Source organism: Habropoda laboriosa, unplaced genomic scaffold (genome assembly GCF_001263275.1).
Source record: "Habropoda laboriosa isolate 0110345459 unplaced genomic scaffold, ASM126327v1 scaffold205, whole genome shotgun sequence".
Lineage (NCBI taxonomy): Eukaryota > Metazoa > Arthropoda > Insecta > Hymenoptera > Apidae > Habropoda > Habropoda laboriosa.
In genome coordinates, this window is record NW_017100322.1 from 448868 (window position 1) to 465388 (window position 16521).

At 38.2% G+C, this 16521-nt stretch overlaps 1 protein-coding gene across 1 annotated transcript in view; it reads left to right on the forward strand.

Annotated features, from left to right (window-relative positions):
* The first annotated feature begins 1530 nt into the window (after positions 1–1530).
* The window catches only part of LOC108574392 (CB1 cannabinoid receptor-interacting protein 1-like), a 19181-nt gene continuing 4190 nt past the window's right edge, over positions 1531–16521 (forward strand). The window contains exon 1 of the mRNA XM_017936972.1: positions 1531–1734. Within this exon, the coding sequence (XP_017792461.1) occupies positions 1559–1734 (176 nt within the window). The 5' untranslated portion in view covers positions 1531–1558. The remainder of the gene's footprint in view (positions 1735–16521) is intronic.

A 16521-nucleotide genomic window follows, 5' to 3' on the forward strand; every position in this document is an offset into this window, starting at 1 on the left:
TGCCCTTTATATTCAATTGTGTAAATGTTGCATAGACAATGTTGGACACAGATTTGATAATGTAAGCAACAAAAAAGATGCAAAGTCGTATATGTATATTAAAAAGTATAAGCAATTGTAAATCTGTTCTTAATACCTTTATATCATTCGTACGTTTTAAAAAATAATGTCAAACTTATACAATTGAAGAAATAAAAGTGTCAATAAAATATTTATTGCATTATAACTGTTTAATAATTTAATACACACCTTTATAATAGACTGTCTATGATTCATTAAAGTTGAGTATATAATACCTTAGAATCAAAAGAATCTCGATTTTCGTGATCTTAGGATCGTGGAACTTTACGTCAGTCATTCCAGAGTTGAGAAATATCGAATTTCATGATTTTTGAAGTGCGGGATTATTCCAAAGACTTTGGAATTTTGATGTGATAGGATCTGAATTAGATTACTTCAAATGATCAAGTGATACTTGCATCATGGTGGTAGAAGTTCCTTGTATCCAAAGTCCTTCAATTCCACGGAAGTCGAGGTTCCAATAATCCGAGATGGTTCGACTTCAATTTCATGATTCTAAAAAATCATGGAGTTCTATAATTCTGGAGTGGTTTAAGATGGGTCATCGATTGTAGGGTTTACCCAATGGAACGATCTAAATTGGTCCGAAATGGGTTACACGACCTTGAGAGCATCGGAAGGTAGCACCTCACGACATCGAGGTGTTAGATATTAGTTCCCGGGCAGGTCTCCCGACTGTGTGGTAGTAATCCCATTTGCATCCTATAATTTTTTGCAGTATCTTGTTATTTGAAGCACTGTTTCTCTGAAGTCAGTTTACTACTGTTCCTGCTTCTTCTTATGCATTCAACAAAGTGACGAACCATTAATATAATTAATCGACCCATCGATGCCTATTACATATCAACGATACCTAACTTTCCTAATATTCTTTTTCTTAATATTCCTAATATTAATTCCTTAATATTATTATTCCTTTCCTTAATATTTCCTAATATTCGTATTGCGTTCTTCCTTCTATGAAAAAGAAAAAAATGTCAAATTTAAAGAGGAATGAAACCACACGTGTACTTCTTTTCACGTCGACCCTCAAATAATAATTCGCTTACATTCGAAAAAATTATTTCAATCATTCCATGCGCACAACAGAGTCGTGTCGAACACGCAAAAGCCAGGTGTGCAAGAATCTCCTGGTGATCGGAAAGGGAAGGTGATCCGGCACCGAAGGGGTTCAGAAGCAAAACAGAGAAAAGTCAAAGCCGCCGTCGCGTGCCGGAATCGCGTTAGGTCTACGACGCCGTGGTTCAGTAAGCGTCGCGACGCTCACGGCGCACGTTGCAGCGTCCGTTTGCCCTGTCGCTGGGTATTCTCACGAAGAGTGCGCGAATTTTCCAATCGTCGCCTCTCGAATTTCCCCATCGAATATAATCAGAAAGCGCGGATTCGAACAATTACAAACAAGAACAGACAATAAGCATTGTTCTTTTCTTTTTTTTTTTTTTTAATTTCCTCATTCAAAGTTGAATTATGGGGCCAGATGGGTGCTGATGGACATTTTCGAGTGACCTTATCCCTGAGAAGGGAACCGACCGCAGGTCCAGTTTATTGTAAAATGGAGACCTCGGCGAGATTTCGTCAATTGAAGACCGTTAAACTGAGCTGCGAGGCCACGTATCGTTTGGACATCAGCTTCAAGCCGCCGCAACTGTTGGAGTGGGTACAGTGAATGTGACCATTGACGATACATTAGCCTTTCCCACCTTTAACGTGCAATCATTCCTCCCCACGTCCTCGTGCTTGATCACCGACCGCCTATTATTTTCATCTGTCCTTGCGAGGCTGTTTAGTTTTTATCTGATTCCGCAACTCGTTTCACAGCACGAACTCTTTTTTTACCTCTCACCTGGTGGAAGTTTCATCCTTGCGTTTGCAATAAAAACGGTATTAGACCATCGCGTGAAAGTAATTTTTTTTTTCTTTTAAACACATCTAACATCTCCATCGTTCGTTGCTACTCCCTCCTTCAGTTTGCACCCTGAGTTTGCACGATGTTTCCTTCTACCCTTTCGTTTCATCTGATCGAAATGCATACTTAGTTTGCCGCGCAAATTCCCCATTAGATAAGCTTGCCAGACGTTGTGCTTAATATTTAAATGTTATTTCACGTTTGTTGCTCTTTTTGTAGCCCACTTTGCAACAGTTGTTCAGGTTCGCCGAGTAAATCTAGATTCCAGCGAGCTAGAATTTTCGCGATGATCAAAGATGCCTTTTATTTCACTTTTTATCGTTAGAAGTTTGGTGCTTGCATTACTACCGCTTGTCGTTTTCTTTTTACATAGAAATTATTGTCCATGTATTTCTCAGAATTTTTATAAACCCGAACAATTACATATTTTCCATTTTGTTACTCTTTAAAAATATGTATTCTAATCTAAAACATGATCTACGATGATCACTCTTCTACTGTAATTCACAATATTATCTTCGACGAACTATAATTTATAATTAATAATTACAAATCATTCAAGAAATTACCATTCTTCGAGTTTCTATTCTCTAAACGAAAACTCGCGCTAAGAAATGCGAATATATTTGATCGATTGTCACTTTTTATGTTTATCTAACTATGCACCAAACTGTAAGCTCCAGATCAAACGTCTGATGGACAAATCGTGCAAGAAATTACCATTTCGTGTACCATTATCCTCCAAAGAGGAGATTCACGAAAAAAGTGAGCATGATCGACCGATTGTCACTCTTTTTACCATCGATCGACAAACGCTCCCGTATAATTCGTGACGGAAAAAAAAAAAAAAGAATTGCACCAATTTTCGACACGAGTCGAGGGTCGTGAATCATGGATGGAAAATAATGAAATGTTACATGCGCGTCTTGCGGAGGATCGAACACGTATACCATGCACGCGCTGTCGCAAATGCTCACATTTCGTCCTGCATGCGCACAGCCGCCAATAAATATGCATATTTCAGCGTGCACCATCGTGCGTTTAATGTTTCTTTTAAACAGAGTAATATCGGTGCAACGTAAATTCTCCGCCGTTGTTTGCTGTTCGACGAGCGGGAAATTTTTGCACACGTTTCTATGCTTAGAAACTCTATCCCTATAGCCTCTGTCGATGCTTCAACACCTAATCACAAGACGTGGCGCCACAATAATATCGAACAGTATCGTATGCGTTAGAAAGCTGAAGAATCGTCGATAAATTCATTCTTCATGGTTACAAATTTCCTAAACGACAGTAATATTTTCGCCGCACATATCAAAATTTCATATTTTCCAAGGCGTTGTAAGCCTACTGCATGATTTTTCATGCTTTTTGCATTTTTTTTTCCTTTTTTTTTTTTTATATTTTCGTTCTACTTCTGTTCCATTAGAAAGTACGGTATTGTAACAATAGTGAACACGTTATGATCGGATAATAGGATATAATACTTTCCTGACAATAGGATCTACGCGAACAGTAGCCACGCATTATATAATATCAATAATGGTAGAAGAAAGACAAGACAGCCTTAGGAAGAATTTTTGAATGAAGAAACTCTTTGACTGAATTTAGAAAGAACTGTGATCTGTGCAAAACCTACTTTCGAAACTGCTCCACGACCGAAAAGCGTATTTCTCGCTGGAACCATAGAGGATCAAGCGTCCTCGTTTAGCGGTACCATGTGGTACCTTAACGCGAGAGTAAGAATTATAAGATACGATCCTTCTGACCTTATAAAACGTTCTGTATTTTATGGTTCGCGCGGAGAAGCGATCTTCAGAGGCGGAGGAGAAGTAAAACGACAGTGGGAAAAGATCAATCTCCATCTAGAGATTCTCAGGAACTTATCTATGGTGAAAACGAGGGTAGGATCAGATCTGCTTGGATACCGTTCTGAATAATTATAACGTAGAGTTTGAAAACGACGAATTTTCCACGGTTTAACTGGATCAAGCGGGAACTGACGATAACTCTCAATTCACGGATGCTATATCCTACTCGTGGATAGAGGATTACGGGGTGTCGCTATCTACGAATACTGATAGCCTTTTGTTAGCCGTAATAGAGGAAACGGGCAGGATGATAAACGTGTGGACGTTAAAGTATTGTTTTCCTCTGCTCAATAGTGGATCACCACCCTGTAACCTCCGTTGTAACGTCAGAAATATAACAATTCTTTCGTTCAACCTTGAACGTCTACGCTATAATTGCCACACCGTGAAATATGCCGAATGTTCAAAATTTTCATTCGATATTATAATATTTTACCTAACAATCGAGAAGTAACCTTTCAAACATCTACTCTATGCAATTTTTCGGATCGTTTTAAGAAAGAAAAGAAAGAAAACAAGATTAACCGATGAATTCTACTTTTCCAATATTTCATAATCACCGAACATTACGAATGTTCCTTTTTTAAAAGAGAAAATAAATTGCTCCTCTCAAGATCATCCCATACGAAAGACACGCGCAAAGAAAGAGAGAGGGAGAGAGAGAGAGAGAGAAAAAAGAAGAAGCTGAATCTTTGATGAAATTTCCTGGAAGAAAGACAGGGGAAAACATGAACGAGGATGGCGGTAAGAAATTCATGCACTCGAGGGGGTTGGTAACATGTCGGGAAGTAAAGGATTAAGTTTTCCAGCAGGTCTGGCCTGTCGACAGCCGAGTGTTTGCGCAAAGAATGTTCGTAACTGAAGGATGTTTACAAAATAAATGTTTACGGACTGTGTTGAACGCTCGTCCACAGAGAGCCTTGGAACACAGATGAAGAAGGGGGTGTAAGGGGAATGTAAGCTATCGAATTAGAGTCTAATAACAAATTGGGTTCATCGTGTTGGCAATAAAGGGGGGGGGGAGGGGGAAATGGGGAAATCTACGTTGATGAAAAATTGCGTCGGTGTATTATGTCGGTGAGAGGAGACCAGGTGTTTTGCCACGTATGTATCGCCTTGAACTGTAAAACTTGTGAATCGATTATAATTTCCATCCATTTGATACCTTAAACAACCCATTTCCCAATGAACGCACGTCACTCGCGCGTATTTCGAAAGATTTTAATCAGCGAACGCTGTGAAACGGGCAAATATTTGCCAGAAGAACTTTTCCAGCTTATGAATTGCAGAAAACGCTGATGAACGAAAGTGCTTAACATACTGATAGTACGATAAGTTTTTCTCATTTGATAAAGTGAAACTACCTTCCTAAAGTTCTGTAATAAAATTCAATCACAATAAATCAAATGAAATTTGTGTACGATGGTTCGAATAATAAATTCAAGCTTTCGTTTATTTTTAATACACCAAGCTTCGTGGAAGTGCTAAAATTGATACAAGAAAAAGAAGTAGAACACCGTTTACTCTCTTCAAAAATTCATTCAATCTCCAGAGTGTAACATAAATATAATTAAAAAAAAAAAAAGAACTCTGAAAGCGTTCAAAAGAGAGTTTACAAAGTTGGATCCATACCAATGGCAGAGCTGGATGAAAATTTCCATCGATTTATCTAGAGTGCAGTGTGAAATTAATTAAAAAAAAAAAAAAAGACAAATGTCCTCTGAAAGGGTTGAAAAGGAAGTTTGCAACGTTAGAAAATTGGATCCACAAGGAACGGTAGGATCGAATGAAAATTTCCATAAATTGTCTACACCGAAATGTGTGACATAAAAATACTTGGAAAGGAATTTCCTCTGAAAGCGTCCTAAACGGTGTTTCCAAAGTTCGAAAGTGGTGTTGCGTATCGATGGTAGGAACTGAATAAAAATTTCATGAGAGACCCCATCGATGGCATTCGACACGTTTGTCGACCGGTGATAAATAATATGCAACCGAGTCACGGTACATCGGGCAGTTTCGTTTCTGAAAGACTTCGTTATACGGCATAATGGATACGTTACGAGACGAGCGTAATCGTACACAACGCGACGCGGTTGAAATATCGACTCACGTTAGACCGGCAATGTTCTTCTGTGGCATAGGAAATCAGCTGGTCTGCTCGTAACACGAACAGAGGCTAAAATTACGAAGTCTGCAATTACGATATGCAGAGGAGTGTTGCTGATGCTAGAGAACGGTACGCGGCTTCGCGTGGATAATATTAAATAACTGCGGCAGATTAGCTTAGCGAGAAAGAAACTCGCGTTACCGCGTAATCGAGTTCTCCAGAAAATAGACTTTTCTACCTGGAGAACGCGATTATTTTCACCCGTCGTTTTGTTCTTTGGTTGACGTTTCGTGCACCAATCGAGAAAATTGTTTTCGTTCAAGAGTAACAAATTAAGGAACATCAATAGTAATATCAACTGTAGACTTAGGTGTTCGAAAAGAATTTGCTTTTTTTTTCTAAGTAAAGTTGGATTTTTATTTAAAAAAAAAAAACAAAATTGAAATATACTCGTTCGTTTTGTTTCCAATGATTTTTCTCCGTGTTTCCGGTGAAATACGAATTCCATTGCGGTTGAAACTTGGCGGTTTCGATGTGATAAAATCATCGATTGATATTTTCACTATATCGAAGCGATATCGGTTAAGGTCAGAAAGTCGTTAGGAAATCGAGGTACGTTGGAGGAAGTTCTCACCGCAAACTGAAGATGACTTTTATAGTTTTTTTTTAGCGGTCGAGCGTCATCATGCAGCAACATGACTTTGCGGCTTCCTTGACCAGTGACTGGTATCTTTTTTCCAATTTGTCGTTTAAATTCATCAACAGAATGATAAGCGGCACGCTATTTTAAAGAAAAGTGAATATGAACGCTGTAAACGATCTAAAGTGCGGGAAAATATTTAAATTTGAATTTCAATTTATAGATTGTCAAAGAACTCTTTCCTACACCTAATGTTTCAAAATAAAATCGAACTTTTCATATTCCAAATAAAATGAAAGGATGACAGGAAGATTGGAAAAGTGTGTAAATGAAAAAAAATGTATTTAACGACGGTACCACAATTTTTACAATTTTATACTTGAACGAATGAACGAATTCGTGCTTATCACTGTTTATTGCCGGAAACACACCCTTCGTGAACGTACGTAATTTTACGGCGGCCATATAGAAAATATTAATACCGAAGTATGTCGTTGTATAAAGTTTTAAACGGGTACATTCGATCCAGCAGATTATTCTGCAAATTGCTCGGCGATCAATGCGAAATTGGTTTCCCTTTCTCGTCTCTCGGCGCACGCTTGTGTTCGTAGAAACGTTCTACTCCTTGTTTTCCGGTTGTCCGTTTAAAAACTGTTCAGAATCGTTGGATCTGTGCCTATATATCGGCAGCAATCAGATTTTCTATCTATGTGAGTTCATGCATGTGAACCGAGGGAAATATTCCTGGATGTGTTCTGTCCCGTCTTCCTCCGCGGGAAATTCGATTGAAATTTCAACCCTGGCGTCGTTAAAATCGCATAGAATTTTCAACGTCTTAAGGTCGTGCTTGAATAATCTGAATCACGCGATTCGGTACACCGGTGCCTAAACGCTTTTTCCACGGACTGGTCAATTAACAGAAGGTTCCAAGGGAAAAATGCACGTTTACGATGAAAAGAAATATTCTTAAATCTATTTCTAGCATCTGAAACTGAATAAAGAAGAAATAGAAACGAAAAAAAAAAAGAACGAGATACTTAACGTGCAAGAGTGAAATATAATAGTGAAATTCGGTTTTTCTTTTTTTTTTTTTTTTTTTGAAATTATAAAAATACTCGAAAATTGCGTTATCGATAATAATTCTTCCGTGGACAAATGTAACAGCATGAAATGCCGAGGTTCACCTAAATTTACTATATTCTAGAAATGTCGAGGGGCCACACCGCGAGATATTAAAATACACTGTGAGAAATGTCGATATATCAACGATATGAAAAGTTACATCGGAGAAGCGATTGTGTTCCTTTTCTTCGTACACGGTTCCACCACCGATATTCCATCGATAGGCGTTCGACATTTCGAAGTTGATTGGCCGCGTTACCTTACCGCCCAGGCGAAACTTTAATTTGCACGTACTTATCGAACTCTTCGTTTCTGGCAAAAGTTGATGAGATGCTCGATAGCGTTGAATGCTCGTGACTCGCGTCAATAAACATCGAACCCGCTGTGAAAGCACTGGTTGCATCGGGGGTGGATGCAAAAGAAAGAGCTTATTCGCGAAACCTTCGAGAAGAAGAAGTGGGAGAGAGGTAGACGTTATCTACATGAGCGTCTATTCGACTATTTTTGCCATCAGCTATGCGAGGCCACTTTCTGTATCGAGTAAATTTAAATTTGCCGCTCAAAAAGGAAAAAAGGAAACCATGCAACGAACATAATTTGCTTGCTCCAATTAATTTTTTTCTCGTCGAATGTTCGAAAAAAGTTTCACATTTTACCCTGAGTTTTCTTTTTTCTGCGGAACTTTGTAATTCGTAAATTAATACAGGTACACTGCTCGGTAAAAAAAAAAAATTGCGACACGTTAAAAATGAAATCTGAAATTTACATACATTGCGTGGGATATTAAAAGGGAAAAATGATTGAAATTTGGTTAGAAAAGGTTCTATTTATTTAAAAAACTGTCCTTTTTTTCTTTAGAGTAACCCGAAAAACGCATGTGATTTCCAGATTTGTGCAGACCCAAGTTCTATTGTATTGCAATTTTTTCGCCCAAGAGTGCATAAGAACGTATGGAAACGAATGATTCGCATTATTTCACTCGATTTATTTTGCAAAATTTCAATCGATAATGCATGCGATATTTGGTTCACGCGTAAACACGTTATCGACGGATATATCGTGAATATTATTTACTCGTGGATGTGCTTTTTACGGGGGAAAATGTATCCGACACTTCGTTCCGTATCATGACGCGTTAAAAATTCCATTAATACCGAAGTTCGTTATTCAACGGTGACGTGTAACAATGTAATATACGGGGCATACTGTACGCGACGGTTATGACTTAAAATTAGATCGCTTGAGATGCTCGAAGATTAATTGAACAGTGAAACAAACAATCGTTACCTATTTCCATGACCTGGTAAAAGTTTTGCAACCTCGAGTATCCTGCAATGCAGTTCGAACAGAGGCAATTCCCTAATTATTTTCACCTGCGCCTAATCAAGTAGGTACGACACATATTCGATATAACTAATAATTCATTTTAGGAGCAAGTAGCTACTAGCGTTTTAACGATCGACAGTTTCAAGTTAACTCTGATAAAGTTTGACAAACAAAACCTAGGAATTATATAAAAAAAAAAGACGAGAACGTAGAAAATAAGAGAGAAAAATATTCAAAATAATGCTTCGCCACTTTTTCCGAATAAATTACTTTCCTCTTACTGTGTACGGAACACCACGAATGAAAATAAGGAGTAACGAGGCTGATAAGTCAAACAATTACGGCGTCTGTTAGAAACGAACGACAAAACTACCCTTGTCCTGAACTTTATAATAAATTCTATACACTAGGAGAGATACGGAGGAATATAATCATATGGGACATCGGAAACGCGGCACGAAGAAATTCAGCAAAGTGGTGCATAGCGTATTTATCAGGCGGATTCATGTAGAAAATCCAGCGGCGAAGTGGTGTAAAGACACACCGGCCCGGCAGCGTCGTATAACAGGCAAGAAACCGGGTCACAGAATAAAAAATACTCCACTTTCGAAAGTATTATAGACTCGTGGAACTAGAATAATAGCACACTTCCACGTGGTCTATAGCATCGACTAATTGACGTGAAATGGAAGAAAAACGGAAGAATCAAAGGGAAACAACAAGATAAAAAAGAAAGAGAAATGAGAATGATATGTCTAAAGTTGAACGGTCACAGACACTGTGCCAGTATAAATAAAGAAAAGATCGTTGAGAAACGTGTGTACATTACCCTTTACAAATATTAGAACACCTCGTTACGTTCGTACAGAAAGCATTGCACGGTGATAAATTTTTCTTTGACTGTAATAATTTAAAAATCACTATGTACCTTTCCTGCACACTCCATAAGTGTCTTAATGTTTACGAACGGAAGTGTAGGTCTGAAGATGCTTTGTTAAATATTTGTAATAAAAATGATTCTCTTAACTTGAAATAAAAACTTAAATAATTAAAAATTTGCCAATAATTTTAAATGGTACCTATTGTTAACTAAAATACAGAATTTCTGTCTGAAAAGAGATTAGAGCGAAGCGTTAAGAAACATCAAAGAAAAAATTTCGCCAGCTGTTTTTAATCATTTCCGAGGGAACAGATTGTAACGGTCTGTGTACCAGGAAAGCTCGCGGTAATTCCCGAATGTTACATTCGAAATTCCGTGGAAATTTCATTAAAACCTCGTTAAAATTCGGAAAACTCCCCGGCAGCGTATAAAACGGCCGCAGAATACCTAATCTACATAGATGTCGGGGTTCGGCAAAGTGTGGCTTGGAAGTGTTTGCACAGTAGAACGCTTCTATTTATCGTGACACGAGTCAGCGATTTTCGCGTCTTTGTTAAGGAACAGCGTCCCTTCGTAAAGTGTGACTGTCGACTGGGACCCGAGGGTTCGATTAACGGTGTGTATCCTTGGTTGGCTACATCGAAAGCACTGCTTGCGATTTCGTCGTGGAAAATCTCTCTCTTTCTCCCTGTCAAATGTTCCGTAACGCGGCACACATCGGAACGAACGAGTGTATTTTCGAAGGTTCCGCTTTGATCTCGCTCGTTTCAATGCCAACTGTCTCTCCTCGTTTATTTCGTGAACAGCAGCAACATAAGAAGAAGAAGAAGAGGAGAAGAATATAGAGTGTTGGAGGAAAAGGAAAAAGAGAAAAAGGAAGCAGACTAAAAATACAAGATCGTGAATGGCTTTCTGTTTCACGGACAGATTCCTTTTCCAAAGCAGAGGCTTCGTTTTGTTGCCCTCTCTCTCTTTTTTCCGCGCTCATCGGTTTCTCGCGCGTCGTTAAATTCGCTAATTGGAAATCTCTCTTGTCGGAAATTCGCGCCGTCTGGACTAAGTGTATGCAGCCAATTATTTCGCGGGTTATTGAAAGCGCGTGCAATTTGTTCGATTTCGGGCAAGTGTATGTCTTTATTAGCCTCGTTTCTCTTTGAAAATATCCAGTTTACGATGTAATTTCTATTTTGGTTGTTGGAACGATTTCGTGAAAATACTATTAGTTCCTCTTGGAATTAAATCCTCCTCGATTGAATTTGAAGTATATTCTATTCTTTATTTCTATTTTAAACGATCCAAGTTTCGACGATCAAATTTCCATCTTTATTTTCTGTAGTAATTTTGTTGAAAACAATTTGAGTTAATATTTGGTTGGATCTGTACAAACTGTAAGTACACCATAAACGTGCACAATGTGTCTGCCAGATAACATTAACCATGCCTATAACAAACGATACGGGAGAAGCTGGCTTGTAAACGCTATACAGTACCAAGGGAAACGTAAAGCTGAGAAACTTATTGCCCTACTTTCCTGTATTACCTCTTGAATAATATAAATTCTGAACCAAAAAAAAAAAAAACAAAGAAAAAAAAGTATAATACGCAATGTAGGTAATCTTGCTTGAAAAAGTTATTCAATCTTCGATGTAACGTTCAACGAGATTAATAGAGTAGCTGTACTATACGCAAGGGAACTAAAACTATAACACACAGCTGGCCAAAGTTTCGGAATCACTTCTCTAATTATACCAATTTTTCAACGTACCGTTAATAACAATTTACGTTGCTTTGATAAATTTCAATCTAAACAGAGAGTTGATTAATTTGACAAAAATCTTCAATTTCCGTTCAATTTCAATCAATAACGTCGCGTAAACAGAGTTTCACAATGGGAACAATACAAACCAGTTGTCGAAAATCAAGCAGCTTTCCATTAGTTAAAAACATGCAAATTATTCAACGATCTAATTAAACTTCCATCTCGAAGGAGAGAGAGGGAGAGCGAGGGAGAGACACGTTCAGAATTCGCGTACCATCAAAGACACGTTTCGTACACCGACACGAAGATATGTTTCCTCCGAGATTGCGCCTAATCTATCAAAGTCAGCAAAGTCTGGAAAAGCGTGCAACACCTTATTCCGTTCGAGCCAGCTCGAGTGTAAGTACGTGTCGAGGATAGAAAGCTAAACAGGGCCGGGAGTTCCGCTTTAAATCGAATACCGTAAACTCCGGAAGATCTTACCTGGCGCACACAAGCGTTCTATATCGAGCTTCGTATTCCACACGGTTAGAAAGCCGGAAGAGAAGCTTAAACGCGTTAGATGAACGCTTTATCTTGCTCGGTGAAACCAGAGAAAATTAGTCTATATATCGAGGGGAAAGAAAAGGAAACGGCAAAGAAACGTCGCGTAAAACAAAGAGCACAGTAGTTTCGTGAATAGAAACGCTGTCGGGTGTGTCGCTGAAATAATTTCTCTGTGTGGACTAGTACTGCCGGCACACTTGAATATTCGAGCAGCTCAAATATTCGAACCGATCCGAGAAGTTGGAAAAATCGAGTAGCTCGAATTGTAAAATAATCATTATTGTACATAGATCACAATATTCGAAGCACTCATAATTGATACAGTAGGGCAGCTCGGAAATTTCGATCTTCCCGACACATATACTCGATCTTTCAAGCTGCTCGAAACATTCCATCTACTCGATTCTTTCAACACAGTTACTCTCTGATGGTAAATTAATTCAAATTAACTAAATGCTCTGATGGTAAATTCTCCAAATAGTTAAAAAAAAAATAAGAAAAAATCGATTCTTTCGAGAAGCTCGGTTCTTTCAGGTTCTCCTCAGATAGGATCGATTATTCGAACCGAGTAGATCTCGGCTCGCTTTTTCCCAGTACTCGAACAGCCCTAATGCACGATCATTAAAGTGGAGATTTCTCTGGCCAGACTTCTCTATTTGATTTCGCAGTGGAAATTTTGCTTGCACGCGAAACTCTGAATTAGTTAGCGTATAGGTACGACAAGAGCACTCGACGTGCTTTCGAATCCATCGAGTCGATCACGAAACGAGGTTTCGTCGTGAGGAATCAACCAGAAATATCTTCACCCTTTTATTCTTTAATGCACCATAGTATTTGCACCTCTCTTCTCGCGCGGAGGATTTCCTTACAATAACGCGAGAAACGGTGAATTTTCACCTCGAGGTTCGCCGTGTTATCAGCTCGACGTATCTTTTCACCCTTATCTACGCCCGCATTACTTTTCGACGTTTGTTTCAAACGTTGTACACCTTCGTTTCGAGTCTGTACGAAAAAGATCCGCGGATGGTTTCAGTTGATAGCACACGCGACGGTTACGACGGTTTCGTGACCGTTAAAAAAAATATTTTACGATTGCTTACAATGTCACGGAAGAGTAACTTGCTATGTCGGTTAAAAGTTTACAATTGCTACACGCGTTCGTAGAAATTCACCGAGAATGATACTAATTTTGGACTGAACTTTCAAGTACTTGTTCGATAGCAACGTCTACTCGAAAGATATAAATTAGTATTAATGCTTCGAAAACAATGATATTTGTATCTTCTTGATATGTGTTTCTCTGGAAATTCGCAGAAATCCAGAGAAAATGATAATAATTTTGACGTTAACTTTAAAGTACCGTTTAATAGCACCGTCGCTGTACGAAAGACATAAATTGCTATTAATGCTTGGAAACAGTGATATTTGTATCTTCTCGATATGTATTTCTCTGGAAATTCGCAGGAATCCATAGAGAGTATATAATAATAATTTCGAGTTAACTTTACACTGCTGTTTATATGCACAAATTACTAGAAATGCTTGCAGCCGGTAATATCTGTATCATTTCAATATGTACATATGTACATCTGTTCAAATATCAATATCAATTTATCTTTAACGGTTAAATTTGAAGAAAAGTTTCTTCAATTCAATTTTTTCCCTCCTTTCTTCGACAATTTAAGGATCTGAGATATACTTGTGCAACTTTACGATACCGTTCTATTTTTTACGTCTTTTAAGATATAACAGCAGAGAAAGATGCTTTAAAGTCGTACACTTCCTTCCAAGTCAAATCATTGCCACAAACAAGCTTCGAGAATATTACCGCCTCTACGAACTTCTACTTTTCATCCTTCCTCGAAGAAGCTTTCTCCAAGAGTCTCTCATGGAGAGAGAGAGAGAGAGAGAGAGAGATAGAAGCGATTCCTTTTCGTAAATTAAGAAACGCTCAGCACAGTACGTCTTTCTTTCCAAGTAAAGAGAGGAAAGAGGTCTTGAGAATCCATCGTAGAGTCGTAGGTATATTTTGAAGCACCTCGAAATCGAAGAACGTCCATTTCCACGGTTTCAGGATTGTGGAATTTTATCTTCCATGATTTCAGGATTGTGGAATCTTATCTTCCACGGTTTCAGGACTGCAGAATCTTATTTTCCACGATTTCAGGACTGCAGAATCGTATTTTCCATAATTTCAGGATTGTGGAATTTTATTTTCCCCGGTTTTAGGCTCTTCCATGATCTCGGGATTATGGAATCCTATTTTCCGTGATTTCAGAATAGCGGAATCCTATTTTCCGTGATTTCAGGATTGTGGAATCTCGTCTTCCGCGGTTTCAGGACTGCAGAATCTTATTTTCCACGATTTCAGGACTGCAGAATCATATTTTCCATAATTTCACGATTGTATAATCCTATTTTCCACGATTTCACGATTGTAGAATTTTATCCTCTATAATTTCAGGATTGTACAATCTCATCTTGCACGATTCCTAAATTGCGAGAAATTCCCGAATTTCATTACTCCGGGATTAATCGGGAAAATTGCACGCTGGTGTTGTTATACTCGAGCTCAGAAGCAAGAAGAAGGAAGAGAACGGTCGATGTTACGATATCTGTGATTCGTTACATTTTTCACGAATAGTGATGGAACCGTTATCGATCGTTGTATACCACCTTTCTCTGTATTATTCGTAATTCAGCATCGTGGTAGAGCATTTCCTCTCAGCGCGTATCGATATCTGGTGTCCGTATCGGTATATCCGTCGGCTATTTCGCTAAAACGATTCCGCAATTGCGACGATCCATATGCATTGCCACCGAAAAAAGAAAAGGAAGAAAACGAAAAAAAAGAGAGAAGAAACTCCCGGCGCTTCTTGCTTTTACGAGGACAAGGAGGACGCTTTTACGAAAACCGTATCAGAAAGCTGTGAGAGAAACGTGTCGCGAATACGAATCTTAACTTTACGATCTACGTAGTGGGCTCGTTTAAATGTTTAAGCAGCGCGCCTTTGAGCATTTCGACATCGACCTTATTGACTTCGAACGAGTTGCTCGGGACGCAAAGAAGAAGGCTCCACTTTATTGGACTTAGGAAATGTGTAAATACATGAATATCGCACGACACTGCAGAGAGTGCAGTAGAAATTTTTTCAGGGAACTGAATCGTTCTTTTTTTTTTTCTTTTTTTCAAATCATCCGTTTCGTTTGATCTCGATAGTACCGGTTTTATTTGAGTTTAAACTCACTTCAGTGTAAATTCAAATCGTAGAAATATCTCGGGAGAATCACATCTCTTTTGGTTTTTTTTAATTTCATCGACAATGACTGGAATTTTTCTCGATCTTTCAATTTTATCGCGTTCGAACGATAATATCGATTTCAAAATTAGCACAGTGTGTTTCTTTCTATCACGCTATTTCTCGAAATTTCCATCAGAAAATTTATTTCGACGGTTCGTCGAATTTTAGTTTTTTTTTTTCTTTCAACGATTCCACGAACATTCCGTATCCTTTGTCGAGAAAGAGGAACAATATTTCGTCCTCTCGCATGATGTTCCGATGGCGGTTTGTTGAATATAAGTCGAGTGAAAGGCAAATATAGACGTGACCTGAGGTTTTTTTTTTTTTTCGTCGATGGTTACGAAAATCCAACAATCAAGAACAAAAATGTTTTTCGAGAGAGTGTGTAGAATCCACGGGACAACGAAGTGTACACAGATACACGTGGCGCATTCAAAGCTGTAACAATGTCGGTCGAAAATGAAATTTGTACGAACAATATGCGAACCTATTGACCCGAAAGTGTACAGTTTTCTTCAGCACGGCTCGCAATTCGTTGATTGTCGTTTTCTCTAAGTGATTTAATCTGATTTATTCGCCCGTTCTTCGTACTTTATAATTTGTGTCTGCCCCGGAGGAACTGGAGGAGAGACCCGCCATAACTACGCCCCGCGAGGCTTATAAATTATCGAACAGCATACCGAAGTAGATGTGAGATTCTTAAAATCGGACTGCTTTAGGGGCTCTTAATCTTCACTATCCTTAACTATCTCGAATAAAAAAGAAAAAAGAAAAACTAACGAAAAATAATTTTGGGATAAATTTCAATCTACCATATTTCTTTCCTTATTATAATTTTCATTTAATACACGGTATTCTAAAAAAAAATTATTCCTTCGACGAATTACAATTTACTATATCATCTTTGCTTACTATAAATTTTTCACTAATATACTGTATTTTCAAAAAAATACATTTCAATCTGTTTTTATCTCTTCGCTA